Here is a 17,627-nt window from a genome sequence, read left to right as displayed (position 1 = left end):
AATTAATCTGACAAATAAATTAATACAATTCATTTAAATGAGTAAAAATAAATCATTAAAAAACAATCCCGTTACTGTTTCTAAATATATTTCAATGAATAAATGTTAAATATTGGTTTGAGCAGTAATTGTATGATTAAGAGTTATATATGTTTAATAAAATAAATAAATAGATGTTAAATAGATGTAAAAAGAAGGAGGAGCTAACGATCAGTCGCGCGCACGCGTGTTTTAACGTCTTTTATGCACATCATCAGCGCAACTGAGACCCGTTTAAACTCAACCGACACATTTTAAAGAAGAAGTACCGTCTTTTTAAATAGACATAGTTGAGATCGCATGTATTCCGGTCTTTTCGCGTGTTGTTAGTGTGTGGTCCAGAAACAGAGAGAGTGAGAGTGTGTGTGTGTGTCCGCTCTGCGCTGCTGTACTTCAGCGTGTGTGTGTGTATGAGTGTGTGTGTGTTTGTTGATGTGATATTATGGCGGTGAATCTGGATAAAGACGCGTTTTACCGCCGCATCAAGCGACTCTACGGGAACTGGAAGGTACGGGAGGCTCATGAACACCGTTAATCATCTCACGGATCACATTCACACACAACGACAGCCGTGTGATGCTGAATCCTCTCTCTTAACACACACTCTCGGGCCTCGGGTCCGTGTGAGTGTGATATAGACCGCCCGTTGGGGTCTCCGTCTCTCGGTCCGGTGATGTGTTTCTCTCTGTAACGGAATCGCGGAGGTCTGCGCGCGTTTTCGTATCGTTTTGATGCTGTTAGCGCACCGGCTAATGTGTTAGCCTGTTAGCGTGGACCGTGCTTCACGACATTTCCGCTCTGTTGTAAAGCGCGTCGGTAACGCTGACGTCCAAATAAAGCCGCGTTTCCTCCAGGTTTTGATAAATATTTATCAGATAAACGCTTTACTCGGGCGCAGAAGTCCAGTCTGATGTAGCTTTAGCTGTAAGCTATCTCCCATTGAGAAGAAAAAAAATATAAGTTATGTAGATATTTATTTTTACATATTATGTTTTGTCTGATTTAAATTATACCACTATAATATATTTATAATGTTTTTTTTTTCCAATAATTTTTGGATTCTCTGTATTTTATTATTATACAATATTTGTCTATATTATATAATTATACTACTTTTTTATACAATAATTGAATATTACTGACTTTCACGTTCGTTATAAGCGATTATTTTAGTTTATTATCATAATATAAAATTGCACAATTATAATATATAACACCTAAAAATGTATTCCATATGTATACATGTAATATTCCATATTATTTGTTATTTATATTGTCTTTTATTATTATTTGATATTATACAGATATCTCAATCTAACGATCTCTTCAGAGAAGTGTGTGATGTGACGAGGTATAATTCTTCATCATGACCCTGTGTTTTCCCGCCACAGAAAGGTGAAGATGAGTTCGGGAAGGTGGACGCCATCGTGGTTTCTGTCGGAGTCGATGAGGAGATCGTCTACGCCAAATCTACAGCCCTTCAGGTGCACCCCAACACTGTTTATGAGTTATTAACACCATCAGAGCGCTGCTTACATGTGTGTTTATGCTCCGTCCACAGACGTGGCTGTTCGGCTACGAGCTCACCGACACCATCATGGTCTTCTGCGAGACCAAGATCATTTTTCTGGCCAGTAAGAAGAAGGTGGAGTTCCTGAAGCAGGTGGCCGTCACCAAAGGAAACGAGAACGCCAACGGGGTTCCTCCGATCACGCTGCTCGTCCGAGAAAAGGTACCGCACGCTCCACACTTCTGACGCTTTCTCACAGCGACGGGGTTAACGTCTGCCTGTGTGACAGAGCGAGAGCAACAAGGTGAACTTCGAGAAGATGATCGAGGCCATCCGAGGAAGTAAAGAGGGGAAGACGGTGGGCGTGTTCATGAAGGACAAGTTCCCCGGAGAGTACATGAAGAGCTGGAGCGACATGATGACGGCCGAGGGCCTGGAGAAGGTCTGTTCTCTGACGGTCACACACAGAGCGTACTGAAGGGTGACACGAGCTGAGTGTGTGTGTGTGTGTGTGTCAGGTGGACGTCAGCACGGTGGTGGCCTACACAATGGCAGTGAAGGAGGACGGAGAGCTGGCGCTCATGAAAAAGGCGGCCGCCATCACCAGCGACGTCTTCACCAAGTTCTTCAAGGAGCGAGTGATGGAGATCGTGGACGCAGACGAGGTTCGTTCACACACAGAGACGTGACGAGGCTTTAGACTCAGAGCCAGAGAAGTTTCCTCTTCTGGCTGATCTCAAATACAGTAAAAATATTGAATATTATTACAATTTAAAGCATCTGTTTTCTGTGTGATTCTGTGTTAAAGTGTGATGTATTTCTGTATTTTCAGCATCATTCCTCCAGTCTTCAGTGTCACATGATCTTCACAAATCAGAATAATATGATGATTTACTGCTCAAGAAACATTTCTGATTATTATCAGTGTTGAACACAGTTGTGCTGCACAATATTTCTGTGGAAACTGATACGTTTTATTTTTCATTATTCACAGATGGATAGAGAGTCTAAAAGAACAGAATTTATTTGAAACAGAAATCTACTTTAACATGTCTTTACTGTCACTTCTGATCATTTTAATGCATCACTGATAAATAAAAGCAGCAGTTTCTTTACAAAATTATCTAAAATATATGAAAGCAAGTCTTAATTATTTTAGGATTTCTTGTGATCAAACTTCAGAAGTGATAATTCAACACATGGAAATATTTTAGTTTCATTGAGATGCTATTGTAGTTTTTAATATTGTAATATTATATATTTTTTTAGTTTAAGATAAAGTAATTTTGTCGTGTTTTTGTCAAAATTTGTATTATTTTAATATGATTTTTGACTGGTTATTTTAGTAAGTTCTTTAACATTTTTAAAGGTTTATTTCAAGTAACAAGTGTTTTTCCGTCCAGGCTCGTGGTGTCAGAGCATTGCAAGATGTCATTCAAAAACGAATATATTGCTTCATAAACCAGTTACAATGTATCTATTGATTGAAACACGTCTTAAGTGTTTTGAGTGTTATTTCATGCCGGTTTTCTTCAGTGCTGCAGTGGAGATCCGGAGCAGTCTGAGCTAACCTCTGTGTTTCTGCTCATCAGAAAGTGAAGCACAGTCGTCTGGCCGAGTCGGTGGAGAAGGCCATCGAGGACAGGAAGTTTCTGGGCGGTGTGGACCCATCGACGGTGGAGATGTGCTACCCTCCCATCATTCAGAGCGGCGGCAGCTACAGCCTGAAGTTCAGTGTGGTCAGGTGAGCGCAGAAACGCACACATCCTCTGTAGCAGAAGCTCAGACACTAAACCTGTCCCCTCTCTCCAGCGATAAGAACCACATGCACTTCGGAGCCATTACCTGCGCCATGGGCATCCGCTACAAGTCCTACTGCTCCAACCTGGTGCGCACGCTCATGGTGGACCCTCCACAGGACATGCAGGACAACTACAACTTCCTGCTGCAGGTGGAGGAGGAGCTGCTGAAGGAGATGAAGCACGGTGAGTCCACAGAGACAGTGTGTGTGAGAGAGAGAGAGAGAGAGAGAGAGAGAGAGAGAGAGAGTGAGTGTGTGTGTGTGAGAGAGAGAGAGTGTGAGTGAGAGTAAGAGTGAGTGTGTGAGAGTGTGTGTGTGTGTGTGTGAGAGTGAGTGTGTGGGAGTGAGCGTGTGTCTGTGTGTACAGGAGTGAAGCTGTGTGACATCTATAACAGTGTACTTGTAGTGAGCGTGTGTCTGTGTGAGCATATGTCTGTGTGAGCATGTGTCTGTGCGAGTGTGGGAGTGAGCGTGTGTCTGTGGGAGTGAGCGTGTGTCTGTGTGAGCGTGGGAGTGAGCGTGTGTCTGTGTGAGCGTGGGAGTGAGCGTGTGTCTGTGTGAGCGTGGGAGTGAGCGTGTGTGTGTGAGCGTGGGAGTGAGCGTGTGTCTGAGTGTGGGAGTGAGCGTGTGTCTGTGTGAGCGTGTGTCTGTGAGTGTGGGAGTGAGCGTGTGTCTGTGTGAGCGTGGGAGTGAGCGTGTGTCTGAGTGTGGGAGTGAGCGTGTGTCTGTGGGAGTGGGAGTGAGCATGTGTCTGTGGTAGTGAGCGAGTGTGGGAGTGAGCGTGTGTCTGTGTGTACAGGAGTGAAGCTGTGTGACATCTATAATGGTGTACTGGGAGTGTGGGAGTGAGCGTGTGTCTGTGTGAGTGTAGGAGTGAGCGTGTGTATGTCTTTGTGAGCATGTGGGAGTGAGCATGTGTCTGTGAGCGTGGGTGTGAGCGTGTGTGTGGGAGTGAGCGTGGGAGTGAGTGTGGGAGTGAACTTGTGTCTGTGAGTGTGGGAGTGAACTTGTGTCTGTGAGCGTGTGTCTGTGTGTGGGTGTGAGCGTGGGAGTGAGCGTGTGTCTGTGTGTACAGGAGTGAAGCTGTGTGACATCTATAACAGTGTACTTGGAGTGAGCGTGTGTCTGTGTGAGCGTGGGAGTGAGCGTGTGTCTGTGGAAGTGAGCGTGTGTCTGTGGGAGTGAGCGTGTGTCTGTGTGAGCGTGGGAGTGAGTGTGTGTCTGTGGGAGTGAGCGTGTGTCTGTGTGAGCGTGGGAGTAAGCGTGTGAGCGTGTGTCTGTGGGAGTGAGCGTGTGTCTGTGTGGGAGTGAGCGTGTGTCTGTGGGAGTGAGCGTGTGTCTGTGTGAGCGTGGGAGTGAGCGTGTGTCTGTGTGAGCGTGGGAGTGAGCGTGTGAGCATGTGTCTGTGAGCGTGGGAGTGAGCGTGTGTCTGTGTGAGCGTGTGAGCATGTGTCTGTGAGCGTGTGTCTGTGTGTACAGGAGTGAAGCTGTGTGACATCTATAACGGTGTACTGGGAGTGTGGGAGTGAGCGTGTGTCTGTGTGAGTGTAGGAGTGAGCGTGTGTGTGAGCGTGTGTGTGAGCGTGTGTGTGAGCGTGTGTCTGAGCGTGTGTCTGTGGGAGTGAGCATGTGTCTGTGTGAGTGTGGGAGTGAGCGTGTGTCTGTGAGCGTGGGAGTGAGCGTGTGTCTGTGAGCGTGGGAGTGAGCGTGTGTCTGTGAGCGTGGGAGTGAGCGTATGTCTGTGGGAGTGAGCATGTGTCTGTGTGAGCATGGGTGTGAGCGTGTGTCTGTGTGAGCGTGTGTCTGTGTGAGCGTGGGAGTGAGCGTGTGAGCGCGTGTCTGTGGGAGTGAGCGTGTGTCTGTGTGAGCGTGGGAGTGAGCGTGTGTCTGTGTGTACAGGAGTGAAGCTGTGTGACATCTATAACGGTGTACTGGGAGTGTGGGAGTGAGCGTGTGTCTGTGTGAGTGTAGAAGTGAGCGTGTGTCTGTGTGAGCGTGGGAGTGAGCGTGTGTCTGAGCGTGTGTCTGTGGGAGTGAGCATGTGTCTGTGTGAGTGTGGGAGTGAGCGTGTGTCTGTGAGCGTGTGTCTGTGAGCTTGGGAGTGAGCCTGTGAGCGTGTCTGTGGGAGTGAGCATGTGTCTGTGAGTGTGGGAGTGAGCGTGTGAGCGTATGTCTGTGGGAGTGAGCATGTGTCTGTGTGAGCATGGGTGTGAGCGTGTGTCTGTGTGAGCGTGGGAGTGAGCCTGTGAGCGTGTCTGTGGGAGTGAGCATGTGTCTGTGAGTGTGGGAGTGAGCGTGTGAGCGTATGTCTGTAGGAGTGAGCGTGTGTCTGTGTGAGCATGGGTGTGAGCGTGTGTCTGTGTGAGCGTGGGAGTGAGCGTGTGTCTGTGTGTACAGGAGTGAAGCTGTGTGACATCTATAACGGTGTACTGGGAGTGTGGGAGTGAGCGTGTGTCTGTGTGAGTGTAGGAGTGAGCGTGTGTGAGCGTGTGTGTGAGCGTGTGTCTGAGCGTGTGTCTGTGGGAGTGAGCATGTGTCTGTGTGAGTGTGGGAGTGAGCGTGTGTCTGTGAGCGTGGGAGTGAGCGTGTGTCTGTGAGCGTGGGAGTGAGCGTGTGTCTGTGAGCGTGGGAGTGAGCGTATGTCTGTGGGAGTGAGCATGTGTCTGTGTGAGCATGGGTGTGAGCGTGTGTCTGTGTGAGCGTGTGTCTGTGTGAGCGTGGGAGTGAGCGTGTGAGCGCGTGTCTGTGGGAGTGAGCGTGTGTCTGTGTGAGCGTGGGAGTGAGCGTGTGTCTGTGTGTACAGGAGTGAAGCTGTGTGACATCTATAACGGTGTACTGGGAGTGTGGGAGTGAGCGTGTGTCTGTGTGAGTGTAGAAGTGAGCGTGTGTCTGTGTGAGCGTGGGAGTGAGCGTGTGTCTGTGGGAGTGAGCATGTGTCTGTGTGAGTGTGGGAGTGAGCGTGTGTCTGTGAGCGTGTGTCTGTGAGCTTGGGAGTGAGCCTGTGAGCGTGTCTGTGGGAGTGAGCATGTGTCTGAGTGTGGGAGTGAGCGTGTGAGCGTATGTCTGTGGGAGTGAGCATGTGTCTGTGTGAGCATGGGTGTGAGCGTGTGTCTGTGTGAGCGTGGGAGTGAGCCTGTGAGCGTGTCTGTGGGAGTGAGCATGTGTCTGAGTGTGGGAGTGAGCGTGTGAGCGTATGTCTGTGGGAGTGAGCATGTGTCTGTGTGAGCATGGGTGTGAGCGTGTGTCTGTGTGAGCGTGGGAGTGAGCCTGTGAGCGTGTCTGTGGGAGTGAGCATGTGTCTGTGAGTGTGGGAGTGAGCGTGTGAGCGTATGTCTGTAGGAGTGAGCGTGTGTCTGTGTGAGCATGGGTGTGAGCGTGTGTCTGTGTGAGCGTGGGAGTGAGCGTGTGTCTGTGTGTACAGGAGTGAAGCTGTGTGACATCTATAACGGTGTACTGGGAGTGTGGGAGTGAGCGTGTGTCTGTGTGAGTGTAGGAGTGAGCGTGTGTATGTCTGTGTAAACATGTGGGAGTGAGCGTGTGTCTGTGTGAGAGTGAGTGCGAAGGAATGAAGCACAGTGAGCAGACGAAACCGAGAGACAGAGTGTATGTGTGTGAGTGTGACTGTGAGTGTGACAGTCTGTGTGACTGTGAGAGAGTGTGTGCATGTTGAGGAACAGTGTTTAATTATCTCTCTGTGTGTACAGGAGTGAAGCTGTGTGATGTCTATAACAGCGTACTGGAGTTCGTCAAGAAAGAGAAACCAGATCTGGTCAGCAAACTGACAAAAAACCTCGGGTTTGTGTCTGGAACGCTTCACACTCAGATAATCGATGTGAAGTGTGTAAAATGATCTGTGTGTGACAAGTGTGTGTGTGCGCTGCAGGTTCGCTATGGGCATTGAGTTCAGAGAAGGATCGCTCGTACTGAACGCCAAAAACCAGTTCAAACTCAAGAGAGGTGAGTGTGTGAATATAAACCAGGGGCCGATCTACAGGATTTAGCATTACTGCATTCAAAGATTAACTCTATTATTTGCTCCTGTATTTAAATTGTTAATTTACCTTAAAATGAAGATTTGTGAGACTGTTTGAAAAGTATATCAGTTTAACTCCCTTCAGTCTGAGACATGCAGCGTGAGTGTGATTCAGTCACAGGCTACGCTCTGGTAGTGATCTCACTGGAGTGTGTGTGTGTGTGCAGGGATGGTGTTCAGCATCAGTCTGGGATTCGCTGACATGATCAACAAAGAGGGGAAGAAAGAGGAGCAGAAGAAGTACGCTCTCTTCCTCGGAGACAGCATACAGATCAATGAGGTGTGTGACGGCTGAGCGGCCCGCTGTGAGTCCATCTGTCAAACACTTTTCAGTAATGCTGTGTGTTCGTGATCGCAGGAGGATCCAGCCACCATCCTCACACCCGTCAAGAAGAAGATCAAAAACGTTGGCATTTTCCTGAAGGTAACCTCAGTCCATCTCCTACCTGTTCATTAACCTGCTCCAAAATCACTCTCCAAACATCTGTATGAAACACATCATCCGTTAGGGTTCCACTACAAATATTAATTGAATGCACACTTTGGGATATTGCATTAAAAAATGCTGGATGAAGAAACCAAGATGTTTGTAATACTTTAATGTGCATAAAAAAAAAATCACTTGCTCCAAAGCAGATACAAAAAGAACAAAAATAAAATAACAAATACATATTGTTTTTAATAAAATGAAAATAAGAATTCATAATATAAAAAAAGCTTTGTGTTCGTTCAGTGACGTTATTGTAGTATTATGCAGAAAAAAAGTTGCAGAGTTATTTTTATTGCTAATAAAAGTCAACTGTTCTCTTGACCAAATGCAATGTAAACGGTAATTTATTTGCTATTATTTTACACGATTCCGATTTTTCACAACTTTAGATGAAAAAAGTGGAAAAAAACATGTTTGTGTGTGTTTTGTAGAATGACGATGAAGAGGACGAGGAGGAAGAGGATGATAACGCGGAGGAGCTGCTGGGGAAAGGAGCGCGCAGCGCCGCCCTGCTGGCCGACAGAACCAGGGTAACTGCATCCTTCCTCTTCACTAATGCCCATAGTTCACCCGTTTCATTGGTGCGTTCTCATGCGCTCTCATCCCATCGGTCAGAACGAGATGACGGCCGAGGAGAAGAGGCGGGCCCATCAGAAGGAGCTGGCCAATCAGGTGAACGAGGAGGCCAAGCGGCGCCTGACGGAGCAGAAGGGAGGAACACAGACACAGAAGTACGTGTGTTCGCTCCTCACTCGGCTCAAGCTGAGGCGCTAGTTTGATCTAACGCTCTTCTGCTTCCTCCTCAGAGCACGGAAGTCAAACGTGTCGTATAAGAACGTCTCGCAGATGCCCCGCGAGAAGGACATCCGAGACATGAAGATCTTCATCGATAAGAAGTACGAGACGGTGGTCATGCCTGTGTTCGGCATTGCCACGCCGTTCCACATCGCCACCATCAAGGTAAAGCACCACACGTCCCTCACAGTGAGCGCGCTCCACTCCTCGCTCTGAGACCCTGACCTGTGTTTGCAGAACATCAGTATGTCTGTGGAAGGAGACTACACCTATCTGAGGATAAACTTCTTCGTGCCGGGCAGCTCGCTGGGACGCCACGATGGAAACATCTTCCCCAACCCCGAGGCCACGTTTGTCAAAGAGATGTAAGACTTGAGATGCATGCTCTTCAGTCTTTGATTAGTGTGTCGTAAATAAACTGCAGTGAGCACACGCCAGAGTAAGACTGTGTAAGTGTGTTTCTAATGTACATTTTGGGATATTGCATAAAAAAATAACTGGACTTAAATGTGGAGATGTACTTTAAATCTTATAATTTACATAAACTAAAACATGTTAAGTTAAAATAGATGCTAAAATAGATTTGTAACTTGTAATAGATAAACATTTTTCTGTTTAAAAACGGATTTAATGTAAAAATATATAGAATGATATATTAAACATTAAAAAAGTGATTTCTCATTTTTAAACTACTGATATGTATTCATAATTTTTAATAATTCTATAAGTCTTTATATTTTAACAACAAATTGTAGAAACATACTGTTATTATAAGTTGACATGAAAACAGTTTAAATGATTTTTGCAACACATTTTTTCAGAGTTTAATAATAATTATTTAAATAACAAAATAATAGCATTTATTTTCAGTTATTTAGAAATAGTTCTGTTACCAAAAAGTGAAATAAAAGCTTTTACAATCTGCCAAATGTGCAATTTAAATGATTTTCACAACTTTTGAGTGTTGATTATGAAATCATTTTGATTTAAGGAAATTATTATAAAACAACTATTGTTTAGTATTTTTTGTTTTAGTGCATTCTGAGTTCATTGTAGTGCATCACTTATTTTATATCTATATATATTTTTTTATGAAGTGAGGCCAGATTTAGTTTTATATTTAGAGATAAGCTTAAATTATTTTCTATTTCAGTTATTTTCTACTTTTCAACATAAATACAACTGCTAGCTGGCGTGATGCTAAATTATAAACACAAACATTAACTAAGCAAAGGCATTGAAGTGAATGTTTTCCCGTCCAAATGAATTAGCATCAGATGTTTGAGACACATTATCAGCTTGTTTCACACTAAAGGACTGCTGTGTCTCTTTCAGAGCTGTGCTTCTTTTGAGCAATACTAAAGCCTTTGTGACATGCTAACACTGTTGTTTTCAGCACGTACCGCGCGTCCAACCTGAAGTCTCCCGGAGATCACTCCGTTCCCTCCACAAACCTGCAGAACGCCTTCCGCATCATCAAGGAGGTGCAGAAGCGCTACAAGACCCGCGAGGCGGAGGAGAAGGAGAAGGAGGGCATCGTGAAGCAGGACTCGCTCGTCATCAACCTCAACCGCAGCAACCCCAAACTCAAAGACCTTTACATCCGGCCCAACATCGCTCAGAAGAGGATGCAGGGCTCGCTGGAGGCGCACACCAACGGTGAGAGAAGCTGTTTTCATTAAATCATGTTTTCTGTGTGAATCTGTGATGCACAGCTGTATTTTCAGCTTCATTCCTCCAGTCTTCAGCATCACATGATCTTCTGACTTGTGCTGTGAGTGTGTGAATGTTAATCAAACGACCTGACCTTATCTCTCTCTCCAGGTTTCCGTTTCACATCAGTGCGCGGCGATAAAGTCGACATCCTGTACAACAACATCAAACACGCTATTTTCCAGCCGTGCGACGGAGAGATGATCATCGTGCTTCACTTCCATCTGAAGGTGTGTGATGAGCTGTAGACGTGTCTCCTGTTCCCCGCAGAACACCGACTGACTTTACCTGTCTCTGTCTGTCGCAGAACGCCATCATGTTCGGTAAGAAGCGCCACACAGACGTGCAGTTCTACACAGAGGTGGGCGAGATCACCACAGACCTGGGCAAACACCAGCACATGCACGACCGAGACGACCTCTACGCCGAACAGATGGAGCGAGAGATGCGACACAAGCTCAAATCTGCCTTCAAGAACTTCATCGAGAAGGTGGAGTCGCTCACCAAAGAGGAGCTGGAGTTCGAGGTTCCCTTCAGAGATCTCGGGTGAGTGGATTCATTACTCACCATCACATTAACTGCTTCAAACGTACGTGAACGTTCCCAAATAAGACTTCAGTCAAAACAGTGGCTCTCAATTATTCACTATTCATGCAGGAATTTAATTGTCAAATTTTGTTTTACAAGTCATGATTCGGCAAAAATGTTTGTGCTTAAATTTATGGAAAATGTAGAAACAACTGAAATGCACAAACATCTAATATTGTGTGATGCCTTATAAACATGAGATTTTATACATGGGTACTGAAGGCAGATGCATTTTTTGTGAACAGTTCATAATAGGAATTCAAAACTTTTTTGTGCGTAAACAGTGTTTTTTGGGTGAAGTGCAGAAGTTTTGAGAGCAAACACAATTTCAAAAAGTTTCTCGGAGAAACAAGCGTTGCAATTGAATGCAAAGTATATTGACAACACACGTTTCTCTTGGAAATAAGTGTTGGTAAGCGATTGTAAAGTTTCTCAGGAAAATGTTTTGAGCGTTCTTGTGGAAATGTGAAAGTTGTGCAAGAGAACGCAATCTCGCACTGAAAGTTTCGCGAGGAAATTTCTCAGGGGAACAGAAGTTTTGAGTATACGCAAAGATTGTGGGGAAATCTAAAAGCAAGGCAATATAACGCAAAGTTTCAGGGAAACAAAACTATTAAAGTGAACAATATTTTTCAAGTAAACGCAAAAAGTTTATTGCAACTATTATGTTTACTCTAAATACAAACATTAAAAATTTTAGCGATTGCAACTTTTATTTGGTAAACGAGAAACTTTTGAGAACAAATTTCGCAAAGTGAATGCGAAGTTTCTGAGGGAGTTCGGTTTAGCAAACAGATGCTTAGTTTATCGGGAATGTAGAAGTTTTGCAAGCGATCACAACTTTTCTTAAAGACACACTTAACTTTTGACACTGTGAATGTTTCGCAAGTGAAAGCCGAAGTGAAAGTGTTCTTGGAAAAACACTAAACTTTTGAGAACACATTTCGCAAAGTGAATGCGAAGTTTCTCCGAAAATCTGGTCTAGCGAACAAATGTTAAGTTTATCTGAAATACTTGGAGAAATGCAGAACTTTTGAAACTGTTAATGTTTTGCAAGTGAAAGCAAAGTTTATTGGGGAGAATGTTGAAGGGTTATTAAGAAAAGAATTGCAAAAAAACAAAACTCATACAATGTTGTTTTATGCTAAATGCTAACGAGTGTGGTTGCGTAATTTACTGATTCATCATGTCTGTGCCATTACTAGTGAATGAGACCCAATAGTTGGTCTGGTTTGAGCGCTCTGTAAACAGTAGTTTCTTGATCATGTGACGTCACTGGTGTGTTCAGGTTCCAGGGCGCCCCCTACAGGAGCACCTGTCTGCTGCAGCCCACGTCCAGCGCTCTCAGTAACGTCACCGAGTGGGTGAGTGTCTCGACGACTTCATGAATGATACCGCACCACAAACACCCGTCTTTACGCCCCGCTTCTCCCGCACAGCCTCCGTTCGTGGTGACGCTCGACGAGGTGGAGCTGGTTCATTTCGAGCGAGTCCAGTTCCACCTGAAGAACTTCGACGTGGTCATCGTTTATAAAGACTACAACAAGAAGGTGACGATGATCAACGCTGTGCCCGTCAACTCTCTGGACCCCATCAAAGAGTGGCTGAAGTAAGGCTCTCGTGTGTCGCCCGTGTCGCTCTGGTCTGAGTCGTGTGCAGTGTGTGTGAACGTGTTGTGTCTGTGCAGCTCCTGTGATATCAAATACACGGAGGGCGTCCAGTCTCTGAACTGGACCAAGATCATGAAGACCATTGTGGACGACCCCGAGGGCTTCTTCGAGCAGGGCGGCTGGTCCTTCCTCGATCCCGAGAGTGAGGTAACAGATCTGACCTGGGATACTAGTCTAGTTTTAACTCCTATTAACCGATTTTTGCAAATTTAGAACGATTAAATTCGATTCACAATTAAATTTGATTCGATTATAACGATTCGATTCTGGATTCTTTAAGTGCATTCACAGGATTATTTAAATGTTTCCCCTAAATTATTTGAATTCTTAGTCAGGGGGCAAATTACAGTAGCATTTATGGTTAGAGAACCATAGGTTAAAAAAACAAAAACAAAACTTTTGTCCATTGTTAAATGGTAGTTTAAAACCCATTTTAAAATCAGACATTGCATTACCATGTAAACGGTACATCAGTATCATGTTACAAAATTTTCATTCATGAATTATAAAAATATATGTTTGGAATCGTGCACTATAAAGTCAATGTTCAAAAATGTGAGTGACAGTTAAGGAGTTAATGATGCGACATGGCATGACATACGTAAAAATGTATGTAAGCCAAGATAAAAAAAAAAAAAGAGCTTTAAGGTATAAGCATAAACATTTTGTCACACCAGGGGTGTAGCCATCATTTCAGAAGTGACAGAACTGTCAAATACAATCATTTTATGTATGTAGCCCTGTTTTTCTACAGTCAATGATGTAGCCTATATATTATCATAATTGTTTTTATTTTATTTTTATTTTTTTTTACAAGGAATTATCTTCTTTTTTATTACTTTTAATTCGCTGTAAGAAATCGAATACACTGCTGGACAATAATCAATCATTTGTAATCGATATATTTTTTCTAATTATATACTAGGCTACATTTAATTAGCAATTATTTTAATTTTCTGCACAGAATAAGGTAGAAATACACTTTTATGTACTGTAATAACTGATATGTCAATTGGCACTGCATCATTCATAAATTTTTTTATTTTTTTTTCCAGCAGTTCATTCTGCTTTTATTCAGTTTAGCTGCAGCAGATATAGCCTATAAGAGCGAGATCGCTTCTCTTTCAGTGTGAAAGCGTCTTCATCTCATTTTCACAAAATAAAATGCTATAGTAGGATAGCTATTTAACTTTTCCTCTCCATCAGCGAATGATTCTGAGAGAAAACGCGCCAGATGTCTGTTTGCTAATGAAACAAACGCTACTTTCATGCATCTGATTATCAGATAAATCCTGCGCTCTTATTTCAAGGTCGTTGTTAATGCTGTGGTTAATTTTAAAAGTTTCCTTCGTATATTCGGGTCATCCGCATTGTTTAAACACATTTATCATTCAATGGATATGTGCGTATGATTTAGACACTTACATTCCTGCTCCATCCATGCAATAAATACAGCTGTGGACGGCTCCGGTAACTGCGTCGGTAAGATGCAGAGAGCCGTTGACAAACTACAGAAAAGTAAAACTACGTCACGTTAGCATTACTGGCCACGAGTCCTAGATCACACGTCAGCTGCGTCAGAGACGAACGGAGCGCGAGCGCAATCCTGTGACAGTCTCAGGCGGTAAACTGTGGAGCGCGTGAAGGACAGATAAGAGGCACGATTCACAAACACTCTTCAAGGTCTCCATTAATTTGTGCGTGTAGTAATTTAATGTGTATACATTTTGAAAGCATTGAATCGCTATAGAAATCACGATTCATTCGATTCTTAGCATTTTGAATCGATTACTGTCGGAGATCGGCGATTCACGATTAAAAAAATAATGTTTCAAGATCGATGCTTATGAATCGACAGGGTTTGTAATCGATGCATCGAGAAAACGAGTGAATCGTTACACCCCTTTTTTATTTATATATATAAATAAATTTTATGTGCTTAATTTAGTGTTTATTTCTTTGTATATCAACTTTAAATGAGTGTTGAAACTAGGCAATATATTTTTGTTTATATCGGGGTACTATATTTTTATTTTTTTATTTTATAATATTTTAATGTCTGTTTTTTTTAAATGAAAATGCTAAATTTTACTTTGGCAACTAGCTTAAACTTAGAAAAAATAAGTGTTAATGTTGACTTTGTTTCAATTTAAATTGAAAAAAAATTAAGAACTTTATTTTGAAATGTATTTAGTTGTTTTAAAACAATAAAAATCCTTAATAATAAATAACAATTATGATTATCATTTAAACATTTTATTATTATTTAATATTTAGATGCACAAAAATGTATTAAAGTAACTTATTTTATTTCAAGTTACATTTTAGTTTTTTTGCGTTTCTTTCTGGAGAGCGAGCAGATTGCATGGGTTTAATCTAGTCCTCATATCTTGACCCGATCAGGATTATTGGGATGTTAAACTGGTGTTTGTGTGTCTCAGGGAAGCGGCGGAGAGGAAGACTCGGAGTCAGAGATGGAGGATGAGACGTTTAACCCCTCGGCTGATGAGGAGGAGGAGGAAGAGGAGGACAGTGATGAAGATTACTCCTCAGAGACAGAGGACTCTGGTAAGCAGCGTCTGTGATTGAGACTTTAGTTTCTCTGAGAAGATGTGCAGGTGTTGATGTCTGATCTCTGATCACAGATTACAGCGCGTCTCTGGGCAGCGAGGAGGAGAGCGGCAAAGACTGGGACGAACTGGAGGAGGAGGCCAGGAAAGGTGAGACATGGCTTTTAACTGTGCATTACAACAATAACTTCAGCAGTGCAATGATTGCTCTTTTATTTCCTGGTCAGCTGATCGTGAGAGTCAGTATGAGGATACGGAGGAGACCTCAAACAGGAAGAGGAAAGGCCGTTCGTCGGCTCCGCCTCCCAGCAGCAAGAAGAAGAGAAGACATTAGAGAACACACACACACACACACACACACACTGCCAAATCAGTCTCCCACAGTCCTCTCTGACAGCCCCACACACACACACACAGTGTGTAGTGTGTAGAATAGTGTTTTTCATCTCAGCGGATGGACGGAGTCCTCACTCGTCTGCGTTTGCTTTGGATTCCCTGTGTTGGGTTGAATGGCCTCTCTCAGGTGTGTGTGTGTGTGTGTGTTTTATGAGCGTTACGTGACACTCATTACTCCACTCTTCCGGCTCGTCTTGTCTCTCACGCTGCTCCTGTTCGTTTATGAATAGACACACACATTTGACTGCGACGCGTTTTACTTTAGTACTTAATGATTCACTTTGTGTTTTTCTAATACGAGGGGATATGGACACACACACACACACACACATTGTAAACATAAACACACTTTGTTCCATTTAGTTATTTTTTGCTCATTCTGGATTGGTAGTCTTGTATTGTTCAGTCAAAAATGCTTTTGTTTTCTTTTTCCTTTTTTTGTTTTTTAAATAAAAGTAAAGTGAAATGTAAAACTTGTTTGCTTCTTATTTTAGCTCTGTTTTCAGCAGCGTGTGACGTGGACGATGGTCTTTGTGTTTGACTGGATGTGGAGATTAACACCTGCTCTTCTGTAACGAGGAGACACACTTATTTTTAGTCCACTATAATTCATGTTCAAATCCTGTTTGGTTTCTTCTATTCTCCACGGCTTCCAAACCTGAGCGATTGGTTTTAGTTTAGCATTTTGATTTTTCTGTTTTCATTTTATTTGAGTTTGTTTTATTTTTTAGTATTTTTACGAAGTAATTTTTTTTTGTCAGTGTACTTTTTAGTATTTGAATTGTAAATGAGAAATGGAAACTATCTGAAATGAAAAAGTAAACATTAACTGAAATAAATAGACTTTTCCAAGTAATATTTTTTTGTAATGGTTGTATTTACATTTTTATATATTTCGGAGCACATAAAATGACATTGTTTTAGGTGGTCCAAATGTTTATTTTAAATTATAAACGTATTTGTACTTGTAGACTAAGACCGGGTTTTATACATGTACATTTATATTCACAAAGGATTTTTTTTTTTTATAGACATAAAAATTTACTGTAGCCATTGACTTCCATAAAATGTAAAAAAAAATAAAATATACAGTTTAGAGACCAATATTCTTTAACATATCCTCTTTGGTGTTCAACAGCTGAAAGAAGCTCATGTATGTTTGGAACAGCATGAGGGTGAGTAAAAGATGACTGTTCATTTGGTTGAACTGTCCCTTGAAGGTCTGTTCACTTTGGTGCATTGGTTTGAACCTGACATGGAAACTTCTTGAGGAATGTCTGTTGATTTCTGTGCTGATATACTGTATGTTTGTGTATGTGACTGTTTCAGATGCAGCTCTCTCAACATTCAAATCCACATTCAAACCAGCTCTGTCTGCATGACTGCGTATAGTATACCCACAGCAGTGGCAGCTGAGGTCAATCACCTCCGTCAGTTACGCTTAAACAAGTTAAATTATGAGTTAAGAAACTAACTGTCCAAGCACAGTGTAACTTACATGTGGAGGATCTGATGAGCACATCTTTACATTTAAAAACCAAACAAAAAACAATGTCTTGAATTGTTGGGTTTTTGAACTACTATAAATTTATCCCTTTTTTAACATTGCATGAACAATTAAACTGGTCCAATTTGAGAAGTGAAAGAAAGATTAAATGCTTTTTAACTGCTAGCTGGTCAGACTAATTCTTTAGACCGTCTGACCACATGATGGCACAATTGGATGTTTTTTTTTGTGCTGTTGCGCTGCTTTTATAAGCACCTTATTTTCCATATTCTTGAGGTTTCAGCAAAGCATCTCTGTTCACTAAACCTCTGCATTTCATTCCCAAGTGTTTATAACTTAAATAATGTCTCCAGCGAGCTGAGGACCAACTCCATCATCATTTCTCTGAAAAAGCACTTTGCAAATGACCAGGATGAGTGATCATTAAAGACAGACACTGGTGTGCCATGGGATTCACTACATTTACATTGATGGTTTATTCAAAGCAACTTACAAATTAGCAAAACACAAACATT

At 42.7% G+C, this 17,627-nt stretch overlaps 1 protein-coding gene across 1 annotated transcript; it reads left to right on the top strand.

The window, feature by feature from the left end:
* The first annotated feature begins 213 nt into the window (after positions 1 to 213).
* Positions 214 to 16,078, top strand: LOC128017780 (FACT complex subunit SPT16). Its single transcript, XM_052603300.1, has 24 exons — positions 214 to 547; positions 1,431 to 1,523; positions 1,601 to 1,771; positions 1,839 to 1,991; positions 2,068 to 2,214; positions 3,142 to 3,293; positions 3,362 to 3,534; positions 7,055 to 7,145; positions 7,234 to 7,307; positions 7,551 to 7,663; positions 7,742 to 7,807; positions 8,305 to 8,403; positions 8,489 to 8,604; positions 8,680 to 8,833; positions 8,906 to 9,033; positions 10,065 to 10,327; positions 10,493 to 10,611; positions 10,689 to 10,927; positions 12,258 to 12,333; positions 12,409 to 12,578; positions 12,657 to 12,786; positions 15,081 to 15,207; positions 15,285 to 15,359; positions 15,437 to 16,078. The coding sequence occupies exons 1-24, from the start codon at positions 482 to 484 to the stop codon at positions 15,541 to 15,543; spliced, it is 3,102 nt and encodes a 1,033-aa protein (XP_052459260.1). The 5' UTR covers positions 214 to 481; the 3' UTR covers positions 15,544 to 16,078.
* Positions 16,079 to 17,627: the final 1,549 nt, after the last annotated feature.

The sequence above is a fragment of the Carassius gibelio genome, chromosome A7 (assembly GCF_023724105.1).
Source record: "Carassius gibelio isolate Cgi1373 ecotype wild population from Czech Republic chromosome A7, carGib1.2-hapl.c, whole genome shotgun sequence".
NCBI classification, from domain to species: Eukaryota; Metazoa; Chordata; class Actinopteri; order Cypriniformes; family Cyprinidae; genus Carassius; species Carassius gibelio.
This window is presented reverse-complemented; position numbering and strand designations above follow the sequence as displayed.